The following is a 19,799-nucleotide window of genomic DNA, read 5'->3' as shown; positions in this document are numbered from 1 at the left end:
GTGGTGTTCCAGATGTACCAACTCTCTTCCTTGAGGGCTTTGGATTTTCATCAAAGCATTTCTTCTGAAAGTGGGGCTTTGTGTTTGACATCATATATCAAATGGAAGGAGCTGATCTTTCCCATCATAGAGTTGTAGGGTAGGGAAAGGGGAGGGAACATGAAGGTGAAGCAAACAATAGAATGCAGGAGAACACTACCTACCAATTATGCCATTTGATGTCAAAGGGCATAAGAAGATAAGATAAGGACCAGGTGCACAGGTTAATTCTGTGTCCAGGGTGACTGTCTACCAGCTCCACCTGGTACGCAGGCTGAAACCCTATCTGCCCACAGAATGTCTTGCTAAAGTGGTGCATGCTCTGGTTATCTCCCGCTTGGACTACTGCAATGCGCTCTACGTGGGGCTACCTTTGAAGGTGACCCAGAAACTGCAATTAATCCAGAATGCGGCAGCTAGACTGGTGACTGGGAGTGGCCGCAGGGACCACATAACACCGGTCCTAAAAGATCTGCATTGGCTCCCAGTACGTTTCCAAGCACAATAGATAAACTTTATTCGCATTAGCCAATGGCCATAGTAACATAAAACAAGCAACACATACAATTAAAAAGACAACAATCGGTAAAAAGGACAATCATTGGCTCCCAGTACGCTTCCGAGCACAATTCAAAGTGTTGGTGCTGACCTTTAAAGCCCTAAACGGCCTCGGTCCAGTATATCTGAAGGAGCGTCTCCACCCCCATTGTTCAGCCGAGACACTGAGGTCCAGCGCCGAGGACCTTCTGGCGGTTCCCTCATTGCGAGAAGTGAAGTTACAAGGAACCAGACAGAGGGCCTTCTCGGTTGTGGCACCCGCCCTGTGGAACGCCCTCCCTTCAGATTTAAAGAAATAAGCAGCTATCTTTTCTTTAAAAGACATCTGAAGGCAGCCCTGTTTAGGGAAGTTCTTAATATTTAATGCTGTACTGTTTTTAACACTTGATTGGAAGCCGCCCAGAGTGGCTGGGGAAACTCAGCCAGATGGCCAGGGTATAAATAAATTATTATTATTATTATTATTATTATTATTATTATTATTATTATTATTATTATTGCTGCCTGCAGGATTACGCCAGTGGCCCATCTGGTCTATCGAGTCCAGCATTCTCTGCTCACAATGGCCAACCATAAGCCTGTTGGGAAACCAGCGAGCAGAACGTGAGCAAGAGCGCTCTCCCATCTCGTGGTTGGCAGCAACTGGTAGCCAGAAGCATCACGGCTAGTAGTCATTGACAGCCCTCTCCTTCATAAATCACTGCCTCCATAGTATGACTATGTACTGCATGAAGAAGTATATTCTTCTATCTGTCCTAAATCATAGAATGGTAGAGTTGGAAGGGACCCCAAGGGTCATGTAGTCCAACCCCCTGCAGTGCAGGAATCTCAGCTAAAGCATCCAGGTTTCCAGTAACTGGTCACAGCCATCATGGCTAGAAGCCATCAGTAGCCCTCTCCTCCATGAATCTGCCTCGCTCTCTTTAGGCTGCTAATGCACTAACAATGACTTGCCATGGTTACGTGCGAAGAGTTAGGCAGGCAAGAGTGATTGTGGTTAGCAACATTAATGGGACAAATGGTCTGGGCTGCTTAACCAGTCCCATTTCTCCTGCCTTCCCACACACCCATGAAATGTCTCTGGGAGAGTTTCAGCTGCAAGGTTCTTCTCTTCCAGCCTCAAGCCTGGAGAGGCAGCCAGCTCATCTCTCAAGAGTGACTAGTAGCTGCTTCACTCTGCAAGCATTTAATCCACCACCAGCTCACGGGTTGCCAATCAGTTCCCAGCAGAAGTCAACTGGCTTATTGCTCCATCTCATCTTCTTGCAAAAGCTGCCTTGTGCAAACAGGTTGTTGCAGTCTATGAATAAACAGGAGTTACACTACTTGCTCAGCAACTGACTGGGCTAAACTCAATGTTATCTCTTACATGAAGAAACTGCACTCCTAACACCTACAGGAGCCTACAGGTACAGTGGTGCCTCGCAAGACGAAAAGAATCCGTTCTGTGATTCTCTTCGTCTAGCGGTTTTTTCGTCTTGCGAAGCAAGCCCATTGACGGATTAGCGGATTAGCGCTATTAGCGGCTTATCTGCTGATCGGGTCAGCTGATAAGCGGCTTAGCGGCTTAGAAAAAGGGGGGAGGGAAAAAAACCAGCAGGAACTCGCAAGACATTGTCGTCTTGCGAAGCAAGCCCATAGGAAATTCGTTTTGTGAAGCACCTCCAAAACGGAAAACTCTTTCGTCTAGCGAGTTTTCCGTCTTGCGAGGCATTCGTCTTGCGGGGCACCACTGTACATCCCTGATCAACTCAGATAACTTTACAAAAGATACCTTCCGAAATGTCACAATAAAGTACATAGGTGTTGCTTTATGCATTCCAAAGGGTACAACCTGTGAGTTAGACAGAGTGAGTGGTTTCAAAGAAAGCTGGGGTGCAGTTAGCATGAGAACACTGAGTGATAAAGGTGTTGGAAAATACGTGAAGGAAATAAAGCAAGGTCCCTGTGTTGCCTAGGTAAGAGAGATTTAGGCAGTTTTCATGCCTTAAAGGTAATGTGGCCAGCATGACAAAGCCACTTCTGGCGAACCAGAGCAGCACACGGAAACACCGTTTACCTTCCCACCGGAGCGGTACCTATTTATCTACTTGCACTTTGATGTGCTTTCGAACTTACTCACATATAATAAGGCAGTTTCCTTATTTGCCAATAACATTTTTATTGAAAGCTTTTTTTAACCCATTAAACACTCAAAACTCTAACTCATTTATACAAAAATACAAAACACAATTATATAGGGAAAAGAAAAAAGAGACAGTTTCCTCTGTTCCTGTCACTGTTTGTATTGATTGATTTATTCTAGCAACACTTTTTTTAAAGCACAAAATTCCTTTTAACTGTACTGTGATTGAAATGTGTATTAAGTTCAGTTTCAGTGCAAGTAACCTTAAGGTGCATTTGCTGGAAATGGTGGGACGAAATGATTGTAGTTTCAGACAAAGATCAATAAAATATCCCTCTAAAGAGAATGGCAAAATTGACAGGACCAAATGGCATGGGGTTTGTTTGTTTCAATAAACAGATATTTATGGTGTTTTCTGGGCACAATTAAAATCACAAAATAAAAGAAGAGGGTGCAGTGAAATGCTGTCTCCCCCTTCTCCCTCTCCCAGTGGAAACACGTGCTCATATGCTTTCTTTTTTCATGTCCAAACGCCTTATAAAATTAGCCTCTTTGTGGTGTATCTGAAGTCTAAAGTCAAAGATAAGAGACGGTTATAAAAAAAAATGCTGTCTGTCCCTTCTGAGGACAGCAGCAGCAGATGAGAGAGATGTAGATCCTGTGCAAGCTTATCTGTTGAGTAGACATCACCGAACACAGCGGTCTGAACTTATTCCCAAACAGGCAGGGAAGACACCAACTTTTGCAAACAGGGCCTGAAGGTGACATCGCATTAAGTAACCCCCATATTGACTTGGAGAGATCTTCCCCCAAATCTAGTTGAAACCAAAGGTAAGGTAAAGGATCCCTGGATGGTTAAGTCCAGTACAAGGCGACTATGGGGTTGTGGCACTCATCTCGCTTTAGCCCGAAGGAGACAGCGTTCATCCACAGACAGCTTTCCGGGTCATGTGGCCAGCAGGACTAAACTGCTTCTGGCGCAATGGGACACTTTGATGGAAGCCAGAGCGCACAAAGATGCCGTTTACCTTCCTGCCACAATGGTACCTATTTATCTACTTGCACAAGCATGCTTTTATATGCCTCTTGTCTTTGTCCATGGAGTTTTGTTGGCAGGGATACTGGAGTGGCTTGCCGGTTCCTCCTCCAGGTGGATCAGGTTTGGTCAAAACTCTCCACTATGACCTGTTCATCTTGGGTGCCCTGCTTGGCATAGTTCATAGCTTCTCTGAGTTATTCAAGCCCCTTTGCCATGGCAAGGCAGTGATCCATGAAGGGGGATCACTGGTGCTGGAGGAGACTCTTGAGAGTCCCATGGACTGCAAGAAGATCAAACCTATCCATTCTTAAGAAAATCAGCCCTGATTAGCTCACTGGAAGGACAGATCCTGAAGCTGAGGCTCCAATACTTTGGCCACCTCATGAGAAGAGAAGACTCCCTGGAAAAGACCCTGATGTTGGAAAAGATGGAGGGCACAAGGAGAAGGGGACAACAGAGGATGAGATGGTTGGATAGTGTTCTCGAAGCTACCAGCATAAGTTTGACCAAACTGCGGGAGGCAGTGGAAGACAGAAGTGCCTGGCATGATCTGGTCCAGGGGGTCACGAAGAGTCAGACACGACTAAACGACTAAACAACAACAACACAGGCATGCTTTAGAACTGCTAGGTTGGCAGAAGCTGGGACAGAACAATGGGAGCTCACCACCGTCGTGGGGATTCGAATTACCGACCTTCCAATCGGCAAGCCCAAGATGCTCAGGGGTTTAGACCACAGCGCCATCTGTTCCCTGCAAAGCCAAGCTCAATACAATACCTCTCAAAACAATGCCAAGTACCTACAAGTAGTGAGTTGGTGGTCACTGCTGCCTTCTGGGGGAGCAAGTTCCATAGTTTAACTATGCGCTTCGTGAAAAAAATCCTCTATCTGCCCTGAATCTTGCAACCTTCACTATTCAGCTGCACCACCCTCCATTCCAAGCCCAGCAACAGATGGTGTAATTGCCTGAACCCCATTTATCATTTGCTGGTGCTGTGACATGGTTGCACACACATCACTGGCAACCCAATGCTGGCTGGAATCATGACTGCTACCTTGAGCTCCTTGGATAAAAAGGTGGGCTATATAAAGGCACAGATCGTGAAGCTGAGGCTCCAATACGTTGGCCACCTCATGAGAAGAGAAGACTCCCTGGAAAAGACCCTGATGTTGGGAAAGATGGAGGGCCCAAGGAGAAGGGATGACGGAGGAAGAGATGGTTGGACAGTGTTCTCGAAGCTACCAGCATGCGTTTGACCACACTGCGGGAGGCAGTGGAAAACTGGCATGCTCTGGTCCAGGGGGCATGCTCTGGTCCAGGGGGTCATGAAGAGGCAGACACGACTAAACGACTAAACAACAATATAAATGCAAAAAATGAATAAATCACAGCCTCTCATGGCAACGAATTCCATCGTTTAGCTTTGTGCCGTGTGAAAAAGTACTTTCTTTTGTCTGTCCTGAATTGTCCAGCTTTCAGCTTCAACATGTGGTCCAGGGTTTTAGTTATTAAAGGGCAGGGAGAAGTAACTCCTCTATCCACTTTCTCCACATCATGAATAATTTTATACAGTTCTGTCTTGCATCTTCTTACTCCCCTTTGCTCTCAACTAAGAAGCCCCAAACGTTGCAACCTCTCCCATATCCACTTAGCTGGGACAGTTCCAGTCTTGGACTGGATCATACCTGCTCAAAGAACAGCAACGGAAGTCTGAGCACAGAAGAGAGAAGCATTCATAATTTACTGAGAATGGGAAGAGAGCGGAAGAGAAGGTCAGGTCAGGTCAGGTAAAGGACCCTTGGGCGGTTAAGTCCAGTCAAAGGCGACTATGGGGTTGCAGCGCTCATCTTGCTTTTCAGGCCAAGGGAGCCGGTGTTTGTCCACAGACAGCTTTCCAAGTCATGTGGCCAGCAGGACTAAACCACTTCTGGCGCAATGGGACACCGTGAAAGAAGCCAGAGCGCATGGAAACGCCGTTTACCGTCCCTATTTATCTACTCACACTGGTATGCTTTCGAACTGCTAGGTTGACAGAAACTTGGGCAGAACATCGGCAAGCCCAAGAGGCTCAGTGGTTTAGACCACAGCACCACCCGTTCCCTAGAAGGTCAAGTAGGATGCCCTGAGCACCAGTTGCAGGGAATCAATCACCAGTGGGGATGGCAGCTGCACTCAGATCTTTACTGCGGACTCCCCAAAGGCGTCTGGGAGAAAAGGATGCTGGGCTCATGAGCCTTTAGACCCAACCCAGCAGGCTGGCTCTTCTATGATGACTGGCAGGAGGAATCAAGGACTGCTCACAAGCAGTGCTAATACCTGTCATATGAAAGATGGACCAAGCTTGCTTTCTGCTGCTCCAAAGGGCAGGGCCAGACTCAACAGATTCACATGACAGGAAACGAGATTCCGACAAAAGTTATGAAGAGCTGTTCAACGATGGAACAGACTCCCTCAGAAGATGGTGGTGGTTTTTAAGCAGAGGTTGGATGGCCATCTGTCAGGAATTCTTTAGTTGCAATTGATAAAGGTTTTGGGACATACTACATGTGCAGATTAGGACGCGGGTGACGCTGTGGTCTAAACCACAGAGCCTAGGGCTTGCCGATCAGAAGGTCGGCGGTTTGAATCCCCTGCAACGGCATGAAACACTTTTGCATAGAGGGCCCATTCCATCATGGGAGCCCCTACTGTCAATACGAAGCCCTGGCAGAAGTTGAAAGGCTGCCCGGGTACTGTCCTTCAACTCAGGATATTGCACAGCGATTAAGGGAGTGAGCCACAAATGAGGAAACCTCAAGCTCAAGTGCAACCTTTACCAGGAGCTTGCTAAATGGCTTCCGGAAGCCCACTCTTAAGAACAATCAGAACGTGACTTAAGAGCGTGGCTACTGGATCAAGCCAAAGTCTCTTCTAAATCCATCATCCCATTCTCACAATGGCTAATCCAGCAATAGGAGCACTCTCCCCATTTCCGTTCCCCGGAAACTACTATATTCCAAGACCAGAGGCAAAGATTTGTTCTTTTGATAAGAGTTGGGCACAGCCTGTGCTAGCTGGATTACAAGCAACCTGATTTTCTTGGCAGAGGTCAGCATATACCTAGGGATGTTGCAAAACATCACAAATAAATGGTTACTACACCTTGTGGGTGTAAATTCCACAGCTGAATTGCAATTATGAATTGCAAAAGGGATGCGGGTGGCAGTTCGAAAGCACATCAAAGTGCAAGTAGATAAATAGGTACCGCTCCGGCAGGAAGGTAAACGGCGTTTCCGTGCACTGCTCTGGTTCGTCAGAAGCAGCTTGGTCATGCTGGCCACATGACCCGGAAGCTGTCTGCGGACAAACGCCGGCTCCATCAGCCTATAGAGCAAGATGAGCGCCGCAACCCCAGAGTCGGTCACGACTGGACCTAATGGTCAGGGGTCCCTTTACCTTTACACCTTTTGGGTGTAAATTCCACAGTTGAATTGCAATTATTACAAACTTAATAGCATCCTACCATACTGGTTTGTTGCCATGGTTATGCATGAGGATCACAGTGAAGTGTAAATATATATGTGTATATGCACGCTTCTTGTCCTGTTTACCAGCTGCCTCAATTTCCATCACGCCAAATTTTAGCTTGCAGGGCTCATTGGTGCAGACACCTGCCGTCTCTTGCATTCTGCAAGGCACCATGCCCATTTGACAGCAACAGGAAACCAAGCCTTTGGTGTCATTGGCCCAGTCCTGTGGAATGCTCTGCCACTAGGGATTCAGCAGGTGCCTTTTGTGCCAAGTTTTAAGCACCTGCTGAAAACCTTTCTATTGTGCCAGGCCTGTGCAGGCAATTAAGACGACATCTTTGTACAATGGTTAACTCACAACTTTTCAGTGGGTTTTACTGTACGCTGTCTACCGTATTTTTCGCCCTATAGGACGCACTTTTCCCCCTCCAAAAATGAAGGGGAAATGTGTGCGCGCCCTATGGGGCGAATGCAGGCTTTCGCTGAAGCCTGGAGAGCGAGAGGGGTCGGTGCGCACCGACCCCTCTCACTCTCCAGGCTTCAGGAAGCTATCCCCCCAGCCCTGCAAGCTCTGAGAGCGATGGCGAAGCCACGCGCAGCTTCGCCATCGCTCTCGGACCTGTTCTGGGGGGCTGGGGTCGGAGGAAGCTCGGGCTTCCCCTGCCCCCAGCCCCGCAAGCTCCGGGAGCGATGGCGAGGTTCTGCAACCTCGCCTTTGCTCTTGGACCCCCAGCCCCGAGGCTAAAAACGAAGCCAGGAAAGCGAGCGGGATCCATCCCGCTCGCTGTCATGGCTTATTTGCTCTTTGGGGCTCGGGGGGGGGATAATTTCCCCCCCTTTACTCCCCCCCCCAAAATAAGTGCGTCCTATGGGCCGGTGCATCCTATAGGGTGAAAAATACGGTATGTTTTGTTGCTGCAAACTACTTCCGTTTTTTGTTTAATGACACAGTAGCATGTTACTTTATTTGATACATGTTGTTTATTTTAAAGTCAGGTTCTGCCCAGACACTGAGATCCAGCACCAGCCAAGTTGCAGGGAACCAGACAGAGGGCCTTCTTGGTAGTGGCGCCCGCTCTGGGGAACACCCTCCTATCAGATGTCAAATAGATAAACAACTATCTGACGCTTAGAAGACATCTGAAGGCAGCCCTGTTTAGGGAAGTTTTTAATGTATTTTCAGTCTCTGTTGGAAGCTGCCCAGCGTGGCTGGGGAAATCCAGCCAAATGGGTGGGGTATAAATAATAAATTAGTATTAATTATTATTATGACTTATTTCCATTGGATCGGGTTGTTATAAGATGTGCAATCTTTGCTGTTTCTACGGCTTGTGAACTTGTCTTGAAACATTGTATAAAAATGTAAAGAGAAATTGGAAAATAAATAACAAAATAAATAACAAAATTAGCAATACGTAACAATAACCACAAAGCAATAGGACCCCTTTAGCCGTCCTCATCTCCCTCCCCTGTACACAAACAATTCCAGTAAACACCTCAAGGTGCAAACATATCTCAAGAGTCCTAAATGTGGGGCGTTCACCACAGAGCCCTGATCTTCAATCTTCCAACACCAATGCTCAGGACAGTGCCTACATGACAACAGACTTGAAACACCTCTAAGCATGTGCAGAGTGCAGCAACTGCCTTGCCAGCGGCTGGGGGGCACATAAGCCTGGGGTTTTAATATGTTTAATGAACTTGTCTCTCTCAATCTGACTCTCAGGGATGTCCAATACATTCAGCAGAACCTCTATCTATCTATTAAAATTGATTGATTGATTGATTGATTGATTGATATACTACTCCTCCCCTGAAGATCACAGGGTAGTTTGCAACCAAACAAACATGTGGTAAAGGATTAAGAAACGGGTCCCCCAACGCACGTTTGGGTTCAAAGCGGGTCCTGGGTCCAAAAAAAGCCACAGGTACCATTTCTGTCAAGCACTGTGTGAGCGTAGCAACGAACACCTAAGCATGTGCAGAGTGCAACAACTCCCCCCTGCCACCACTTCTGAAGGCCTTCTGGCACCAATGCCCAGGACACTCACTTCCCACAAGGCAGCAGGCTCAGGAAGCTTCTGGGCACGTGCAGAGCGCAACAACTCCCCCGGGGCCACCACCACCAATCCCAAAGGCAACCGCGAGGCAGCACCACCCGGCCCCTCTATTCCAGGGTTATATTATGTAACAGTTAAGAATTATTTAGTTATAATTAATTAGTCATTCACGATTATATGATTACGTGGAATTATATAATAATTGATTACTATTACAGTATTCAACTATAATTAGCTAACTATATGTGATTATATACAGTAGGGGGAAACCCAGCCAGAGGGGCAGTGTATAAATAATAATAATAAATTTAAATTTATTTAAAAATAATTAAATTATTATTACTATTAACTATTATTTTTTTAAAGTAATATTTATTGAACATTTAAACATAGATTACAAAAGCCAGAAAAAACCACAAAAACAAGAAAACACCAAGCAAAACACACAAAAATACACAATACAAAAGATGAAAAAAGTAGTTAACAAAATAGGGGGGAAAAACAAAAATCCCCAAAAAGCAAAATAGAAGAAAGCTTAATATTTTCATATCCTATACTTCATTCCCTAGTTTCTTGACCTCCTCGCACCTCCCTTTTTGTATTCCAGTTCAGATATTTAGTTCAGCAAATCCTTACCCTCTATCACTTAACCTTACTCAGCATCTTAACTTATATTAAAAATACATTTTTCCTCATTATCAGGCTATATTTACATATTCTTATTAATCTTTTTACCAACACCGCTTAATTTCCATCCAACGTCTGTTTAACATTCATAAATTTTAAAGTATTTCTGTAGATATTCTTTAAACTTTTTCCAGTCTTCTTCCACCAACTCCTCTCCCTTACTATTAACTATTATTAAGTATTATATTATATAAACATTATTGTTCATTTATTTTTGAGTACACACGATTCTGTAATTATTTCTCATTTAACTGTCAATTAAAGAATAGCGATCATTAAATTGCGATAATTATCACGAATATCCAACGAGTGGATCTCTCTCTCTTTCTGACTCCCAAGACATTCATTCAGCGCAGCAGCCTCTCTCTCACTCGCGCGCGGCCGGGCGCGACCAACAACACACAAACGCACACGCGAGAGACGCGGCGGCGGCTGCGGGGCTGTTTTTTGCGGTTGGCGTCGCCCCCCGAGCCAAGAGCAGCAGTCGGGCGGGCGGGTTTGCCTCCGCCCCCTTCGCCGCCGCCGCCGCGTCCTGCCCCCCTCGCGGCCGGCTACCCACCCGGGCAGGCCCAGCGACGGCTCCAGCTGCCGGAAGACTCCCGGGAGGCCGCTGCCGAAGAGGACGCCGCCCAGGTCGAAGAGCACCGCCCGCCGCTTCGCCGCCATCGCCTCCCGAGGTAGAGACGCTCTGAGGGAAAAGAGTCTCTGAGGAGAATCTGAGGGGAAGGCGAAGCCACGCCCACCCGCCGAGGGAAGCCACGCCCCCTCCTCCAAGAAGTCGGCCAGGGACAAGTGGGCCACGCCTACTCCCACCTGCGCGAAAAAGCCACGCCCCTCACGTCGAGCCACGCCCCCGCTGCCCCCCTCCTCCAAGCCGGCAGGGGATGGGCAGGTCCTAGCGCCGCAAGTTTCACCCACGATGGGTGAATATATTTGAAGTATTTCTAAGTGGTGTACGCAGTGCTTTTTTTCTATATAAATTGGCTCGTCTCATTTTGGCTCCATAAAATCACCATTTTATAGTTCAGATTGGGGAAAATGAATACAACAGACAACTTAAGCAAAATGTTGCAAAAAATACCGTTCCATATATAAAAATGTTACATTCCTGTAGAGTTAATAACATACATGTTATTCCACACAGAGCAGGTTTTGCTGATGCTGATGCTGCTGGTGAACTACTAACTATTCTGTTTTTGGCAACAAGTCTTGCATTATATATATATATATATATATATGCAGGTTTTGGTGTCTTCGGGTGTCTTCCCGTGTAAGAGTCGGGGTGTCTGTGCGACGTTTCGACGAGGTCTCACTCGTCATCTTCAGGCTGGTGCTTATATATATATATATGCTTTCGTAGATTTTCACGGGTACAGGAATGCAGGTTTTGGTGTCTTCGGGTGTCTTCCCGTGTAAGAGTCGGGGTGTCTGTGCGACGTTTCGACGAGGTCTCACTCGTCATCTTCAGGCTGGTGCTTTCGGCTTCTTGTTACTGGAACAGAGCAGAATCTGGTGTTTGAGTTCCTATAAATACTGTTGAGGGGTGTGGTGTATAGCCTCCAACGTTCTGGGCAGAGAGGAAGTTCCTAGATTAGTGTGCCTTTTTTTCTTTTGTTCCTTAATTACTTGAGGGATATCTTGGGTGATTTCATGAGTGATATTATGAATACCACTGGGTGGGTCATTAAGTGTAGATTAGTTGCTAAAGCTTTCGTGTCTTGACCTCTTGAGCTTGTGAAGAGTTTTTCTGAGAAGATGGCTGTGCTGCATTTAGTTGTGCTCTGGCTTGGCTTCGTGTATAGGGGCGAGCTGTGGTTTTGTGCCTTGTGCCAGCCAGATCTGTGTAGGGATTGCAGGGGGGTGCAGCATCCGGAGGTGCCACTATAGTTTGGATACTGGATGGAGTCTGTAATATGTCTGTGGAGAGGGTCTGGGTTTGGGTCTGGTGTGGTTGATTGGTGACGGCGTTCTGTGTGCCTCTGGTTCTGGTGTCGGTTTTTGTGGGGAGGGCTAATTTCCAGATGTCTGGCAGGCGGGACGTGTCGTCACGCTTGTTCATGTTGTGAGGGTGTTTCTCTATCTCGATGGCTTCCATGATTATTCTCTTGTGGTGATGTTCCATGTTAAAGAGCAATTTGGAATCTGCAAAATTAATTTCGTGTCCTGTTTCTTTCATGTGTTGGAAAAGAGAGGAAGTTTTTTCTTCTTTTTTGACGGCATTCTTGTGTTCTGCGATACGTGCATTTATTCGTCTGTTTGTTTGTCCAATGTACGTGGCTGGGCAGACTTTGCAGGGTATTTCATAGACCCCTTGGTTTTCCAGCTGGATTTTGTCTTTTGGGTTTCTGAGGATATTGGCTATTTTTTGGTTGGTGCAGAAGGCTGTTTTGATATTGTGTTTATGGAGGATTTTGCTGATTTTGTCTGTAGTGCCCTTGATATAGGGAAGGAGGGCCATGCCATTGTTTTCTTCTGTGTCTTGGTTTTTGGGGGGTGTTTCTTTTTGGATTAGCTTCGTAACCCTGTTTTTCTGGTATCCATTGGCGATTAACACATTTGAGAGATTCTGTAACTCAGTTGTCAAGTGGTCTTTGTCAGCCAGGCGTTTGGTTCTGGAGATGAGAGTCTTGGCTACGGAGTTTATTTGTGCAGGGTGGTGGTGTGATTGTGCATGTAAGTAGCGGTTGGTGTGTGTTTTTTTCCGGTAGATAGTGTGTCCTAGGGAGCCATCAGGTTTTTTGTAGATTAGGACGTCAAGAAAGGGGAGTTGGTTGTTGTCTTCTATTTCCATAGTGAATTGTATTTTGGGGTGTAGGCTGTTGAGATGTGTGAGGAAGCTATCTAGTTTTTCTTTCCCGTGTGGCCAAATTACAAAGGTGTCGTCAACATATCTGAGCCAAAGTTTGGGTTTGTGTTCTGACTTGTCTAAAGCATTGGTTTCAAAGTGTTCCATGTACAAATTTGCGATGACCGGTGAGAGGGGTGATCCCATAGGTGCTCCTTCTATCTGTTTGTATCTTTGTCCATTGTGGATGAAGTACGTGTTGGTTAGGCAGTGGTTGGTCAGGTCCAGGATGTATTTGGGGGGGTTGTATTTGTTTTGAATGGCTGTCAAGGCTTCATTAATGGGCACTTGAGTGAAGAGAGATACAACATCGAAGCTCACAAGTAGGTCATCGGGATGTAGGTATTGCTTCTTTATTGTTTCTATGAACTGGAAGGAGTTAGTAACGTGTGAACGTGTGAATATTACAGACTCCATCCAGTATCCAAACTATAGTGGCACCTCCGGATGCTGCACCCCCCTGCAATCCCTACACAGATCTGGCTGGCACAAGGCACAAAACCACAGCTCGCCCCTATACACGAAGCCAAGCCAGAGCACAACTAAATGCAGCACAGCCATCTTCTCAGAAAAACTCTTCACAAGCTCAAGAGGTCAAGACACAAAAGCTTTAGCAACTAATCTACACTTAATGACCCACCCAGTGGTATTCATAATATCACTCATGAAATCACCCAAGATATCCCTCAAGTAATTAAGGAACAAAAGAAGAAAAGGCACACTAATCTAGGAACTTCCTCTCTGCCCAGAACGTTGGAGGCTATACACCACACCCCTCAACAGTATTTATAGGAACTCAAACACCAGATTCTGCTCTGTTCCAGTAACAAGAAGCCGAAAGCACCAGCCTGAAGATGACGAGTGAGACCTCGTCGAAACGTCGCACAGACACCCCGACTCTTACACGGGAAGACACCCGAAGACACCAAAACCTGCATTCCTGTACCCGTGAAAATCTACGAAAGCAAATATCTCACCTCTACGGGGAGGAAACCTTCCAGCTGACAAGAACCTACGAGAAACTAGAAATCCGAAGAGCCACCATCTTATGTGATCTCCTGTTCCTACGCAACTGCCGAGACAACAACTTAACTCCCACATGCTTCCAACTTAAATTCCACTCTAAAACCCCAGCTACCGAAAGGATCCTGAAACGAACTGAACTATCCCTAATCAGAAACGAAATACATAAGAAAAGATACCTACTAAACCAAACCAACAAAGATCTGCTCACTCTTCACCTCAAACTATGTAACAAAATCCACCCTGCACTCTGGGACAAATGCAAACAACTAGCCGTCTGGAGAGCTGAAACTGAGACCTCACATAAGACAGACAGACACACCAACAAACTCTACAAACTAGAGAAACGCCAGAAGCCCAGCCACCCTCCACAACAACCCATGAAACAAACAGTACATAACATATCAGACAGGATCCTCACCCCAACTGAAACCAAAGTACTCTCCAAAGGTTTCAACTTTGCAGTCGCCCCGAGACGCATCCCCACGGAAAACATCATATGCGGAGTCGAAGCTAGCCTGACCAAAATCGACCCAGATGAAGCCAATAAAATCAGACTTGAAGTCACCAACATCCTCTGCTCCAGCAAACCACCCAGAAGCAATTTACACAAAGAAGAACAGAAAGCACTCACCAACCTGAGGAAAGACAACAACATAATCATTCTCCCAGCAGACAAAGGCAACGCCACTGTTGTGATGAACACATCGGACTACCAAGCAAAACTATCAAATCTACTCCAAGACCCTACCTACCAACCTATAAAAACAGATCCCACCACCTATCTGGAAAAAACCACCAAATCCAAAATAAAAGCCTCTCCTATCAGTGAAGAAATCCAGCTAAGAATCATCCCCAGAGAAAAATCATCCAGATGCCCCAAACTCTACGGTCTCCCCAAGATACACAAAGAAGGAACACCACTCAGACCAATAGTCAGCTCCATAGGCTCACCTCTACAAAATCTCGCTAAATTTCTCGCTAAGCAACTTCAGCCCTATGCAGAATCCATCGCTTCACACGTTACTAACTCCTTCCAGTTCATAGAAACAATAAAGAAGCAATACCTACATCCCGATGACCTACTTGTGAGCTTCGATGTTGTATCTCTCTTCACTCAAGTGCCCATTAATGAAGCCTTGACAGCCATTCAAAACAAATACAACCCCCCCAAATACATCCTGGACCTGACCAACCACTGCCTAACCAACACGTACTTCATCCACAATGGACAAAGATACAAACAGATAGAAGGAGCACCTATGGGATCACCCCTCTCACCGGTCATCGCAAATTTGTACATGGAACACTTTGAAACCAATGCTTTAGACAAGTCAGAACACAAACCCAAACTTTGGCTCAGATATGTTGACGACACCTTTGTAATTTGGCCACACGGGAAAGAAAAACTAGATAGCTTCCTCACACATCTCAACAGCCTACACCCCAAAATACAATTCACTATGGAAATAGAAGACAACAACCAACTCCCCTTTCTTGACGTCCTAATCTACAAAAAACCTGATGGCTCCCTAGGACACACTATCTACCGGAAAAAAACACACACCAACCGCTACTTACATGCACAATCACACCACCACCCTGCACAAATAAACTCCGTAGCCAAGACTCTCATCTCCAGAACCAAACGCCTGGCTGACAAAGACCACTTGACAACTGAGTTACAGAATCTCTCAAATGTGTTAATCGCCAATGGATACCAGAAAAACAGGGTTACGAAGCTAATCCAAAAAGAAACACCCCCCAAAAACCAAGACACAGAAGAAAACAATGGCATGGCCCTCCTTCCCTATATCAAGGGCACTACAGACAAAATCAGCAAAATCCTCCATAAACACAATATCAAAACAGCCTTCTGCACCAACCAAAAAATAGCCAATATCCTCAGAAACCCAAAAGACAAAATCCAGCTGGAAAACCAAGGGGTCTATGAAATACCCTGCAAAGTCTGCCCAGCCACGTACATTGGACAAACAAACAGACGAATAAATGCACGTATCGCAGAACACAAGAATGCCGTCAAAAAAGAAGAAAAAACTTCCTCTCTTTTCCAACACATGAAAGAAACAGGACACGAAATTAATTTTGCAGATTCCAAATTGCTCTTTAACATGGAACATCACCACAAGAGAATAATCATGGAAGCCATCGAGATAGAGAAACACCCTCACAACATGAACAAGCGTGACGACACGTCCCGCCTGCCAGACATCTGGAAATTAGCCCTCCCCACAAAAACCGACACCAGAACCAGAGGCACACAGAACGCCGTCACCAATCAACCACACCAGACCCAAACCCAGACCCTCTCCACAGACATATTACAGACTCCATCCAGTATCCAAACTATAGTGGCACCTCCGGATGCTGCACCCCCCTGCAATCCCTACACAGATCTGGCTGGCACAAGGCACAAAACCACAGCTCGCCCCTATACACGAAGCCAAGCCAGAGCACAACTAAATGCAGCACAGCCATCTTCTCAGAAAAACTCTTCACAAGCTCAAGAGGTCAAGACACGAAAGCTTTAGCAACTAATCTACACTTAATGACCCACCCAGTGGTATTCATAATATCACTCATGAAATCACCCAAGATATCCCTCAAGTAATTAAGGAACAAAAGAAAAAAAGGCACACTAATCTAGGAACTTCCTCTCTGCCCAGAACGTTGGAGGCTATACACCACACCCCTCAACAGTATTTATAGGAACTCAAACACCAGATTCTGCTCTGTTCCAGTAACAAGAAGCCGAAAGCACCAGCCTGAAGATGACGAGTGAGACCTCGTCGAAACGTCGCACAGACACCCCGACTCTTACACGGGAAGACACCCGAAGACACCAAAACCTGCATATATATATATATATATATATATATATATATATATATATATATAATCATAGAATCCTAGAGTTGGAAGAGACCACAAGGGCCATCGAGTCCAACCCCCTGCCAAGCAGGAAACACCATCAGAGCACTCCTGACATATGGTTGTCAAGCCTCTGCTTAAAGACCTCCAAAGGAGGAGACTCCACCACACTCCTTGGCAGCAAATTCCACTGTCCAACAGCTCTTACTGTCAGGAAGTTCTTCCTAATGTTTAGGTGGAATCTTCTTTCTTGTAGTTTGGATCCATTGCTCCGTGTCCGCTTCTCTGGAGCAGCAGAAAACAACCTTTCTCCCTCCTCTATGTGACATCCTTTTATATATTTGAACATGGCTATCATACTATCATATCACCCCTTAACCTCCTCTTCTTCAGACTAAACATGCCCAGCTCCCTTAGCCGTTCCTCATAAGGCATCGTTTCCAGGCCTTTGACCATTTGGATTGCCCTCCTCTGGACATGTTCCAGTTTGTCAGTGTCCTTCTTGAATTGTGGTGCCCAGAACTGGACACAGTACTCCAGGTGAGGTCTGACCAGAGCAGAATACAGTGGCACTATTACTTCCCTTGATCTAGATGCTATACTCGTATTGATGCAGCCCAGAATTGCATTGGCTTTTTTAGCTGCCGCGTCATACTGTTGGCTCATGTCAAGTTTGTGGTCAACCAAGACTCCTAGATCCTTTTCACATGTACTGCTCTCAAGCCAGGTGTCACCCATCTTGTATTTGTGCCTCTCATTTTTTTGCCCAAGTGCAATACTTTACATTTCTCCCTGTTAAAATTCATCTTATTTGTTTTGTCCCAGTTCTCTAATCTGTCAAGGTCGTTTTGAAGTGTGATCCTGTCCTCTGGGGTGTTGGCCACCCCTCCCAGGTGGCTAATGAAGGATAATGAAGGGAACAGATGCAGATCATCAATTGTGCTACTTTACCAATGTAGCACAGAGGGAAGACAATCAAGATTCCCTCCCAGAAAGATGACAGAAAGCTATAGAATGGAGTTTTTTGTTGTTGTGCTCTTCTGACACCAACAATGGTTTTTTTAAAAAAAAAATTAAGAATTTCAACATAACAATTTATCAAAAACATATCATCCTCATTCCCCCCTATTTTTCCCTCCCCCATCCCCACACTAGAATCCCCCCCAGACTTCCCTCAGCTCCTCTCTCTGGTTTTTCAGCACATGTTAATCTCTGCATATTGTAAAATTGTAAGATCCTTAATTTATCTATCTATATGTTACCAATAATAAATTTGTGTATGTTTATTCAAAACTTGCCAAGGAGTCCATTTCAGTTTCTTGTTTCTTTAAATACTTTGTAAAAGATTACCATTCTTCTTTAAAGTCACAGTTGTCCTTATCACGCAGTTTGTGTGTCAGTTTTGCCAATTCCACATAGTCCATCAGTTTCTCTTGCCATAGTCGTTTAGTCAGGATTTCTTCGTTCTTCCATCCTTGTGCTATTAAGACTTGCTGCCGTTGTTGCATACATAAAGATATTCTTCAATTTCCTTGGCAGGTCTTCTGAGACCGACAATGTTGATAATAATTCTTCGCATGGCACACAGCTGAACTGTGGAACTCACTTCCACAGGAGGCAGGGATGGCCAACTTGGATGGCTTTAAAAGAGTATTGGCCACATTTATAGAGGAGCATAGCCCCTAAACGACCTCGGCTCAGTATACCTGAGGGAGCGTCTCCACCCCTATCGTTCTACCCAGACACTGAGGTCCAGCTCCGAGGGCCTTCTGGCGGTTCCCTCACTGCAAGAAGCGAGGTTACAGGGAACCAGGCAGAGGGCCTTCTCGGTAGTGGCGCCCGCCCTGTGGAACACCCTCCCAGCAGATGTCAAGGAAATAAGCAACTATACTACTTTGAAAAGACATCTGAAGGCAGCTCTGTTTTGGGAAGTTTGTAATGTTTAATGCTGTACAGTGGACACTCTGGTTGTGAACATGATACGTGCGGGATGCACATTCGCAACCTGCAGCGTTTGCAACCCGTGTCTGCGCTTCTGTGCACGCACGGGGTGCGATTTGGTGTTTCTGCACATGCGCAGAGCGTGATTTAGCACTTCTACGACTGCTGAAACCCAGAAGTAACCCGTTCCGGTATTTCCAGGTTTCGGTAGTCCCCAACCCAAAAAAACGCAACCTGAAGCGCACGCAACATGAGGTATGACTGTATTGTGTTTTTAATATTTGATTGGGAGCCGCCTGATGTGGCTGGGGAAATGAATATTAATGGCTATACTCTGCCTCCCCTGTTGTTGTTTAGTCATTTAGTGGTGTCCGACTCTTCATGACCCCATGGACCAGAGCACGCCAGGCACTCCTGTCTTCCACTGCCTCCCACAGTTTGGTCAAACTCATGTTGGTCACTTCGAGAACACTGTCCCACCATCTCGTCCTCTGTCGTCCCCTTCTCCTTGTGCCTTCCATCTTTCCCAACATCAGGGTCTTTTTTTTTTTTAAAGATATTTATTAAATTTTCACAAATTATAAAATCAAACACAATACAGATAAACATACATACACAAAATAAGATTATAAAGTAAGAAAAGAAAATAAAAAAACAAAAAACAAAGAGAATAAAGTTATTCATAAAACATATTTTCATAATCTTTGGACTTCCTCACATCACCCTTCCCTGCGTTCTCAGTCATATGGTTGTGTGCAGCAATTTGTTACCTTACTTCCATTCTTGTTTTATAAATTTCAAATAATATGTTCCCACTTTTAAATGACTTTATCATAAGGTAAACTTCTTGTCTTGAACATAATATTGTTTCAAATTTCATCATTTCATAATACATCACTTATTCTCATATATCTTACGGATTAAATTACTGCTGCCATGTTTCTTTCAATCTTGCAATCTCCTAACATTCATACAGTTTATAATGTTTTTGTAAATAGTCTTTGAACTTTTTCCAGTCCTCTTCCACCGTCTCTTCTCCCAGGTCCCGAATTCTGCCAGTCATTTCAGCCAGTTCCATGT

The 19,799-nt window shown here is 45.5% G+C and overlaps 1 protein-coding gene across 1 annotated transcript in view; it reads right to left on the bottom strand.

The window, feature by feature from the left end:
* EPHX2 (epoxide hydrolase 2) overlaps nucleotides 1–10,759 on the bottom strand; it is a 113,115-nt gene extending 102,356 nt beyond the window's left edge. Inside the window, exon 1 of the mRNA XM_082217639.1 lies at nucleotides 10,578–10,759. Coding sequence (XP_082073765.1) covers nucleotides 10,578–10,684 — 107 coding nt within the window. The 5' untranslated portion in view covers nucleotides 10,685–10,759. The remainder of the gene's footprint in view (nucleotides 1–10,577) is intronic.
* Nucleotides 10,760–19,799: the final 9,040 nt, after the last annotated feature.

Source organism: Podarcis vaucheri, assembly GCF_965113315.1.
Source record: "Podarcis vaucheri genome assembly, chromosome: 3".
NCBI lineage: Eukaryota > Metazoa > Chordata > Lepidosauria > Squamata > Lacertidae > Podarcis > Podarcis vaucheri.
Note: the sequence above shows the minus strand (reverse complement) of the source record. Positions and strands in the feature narration are given on the sequence as shown.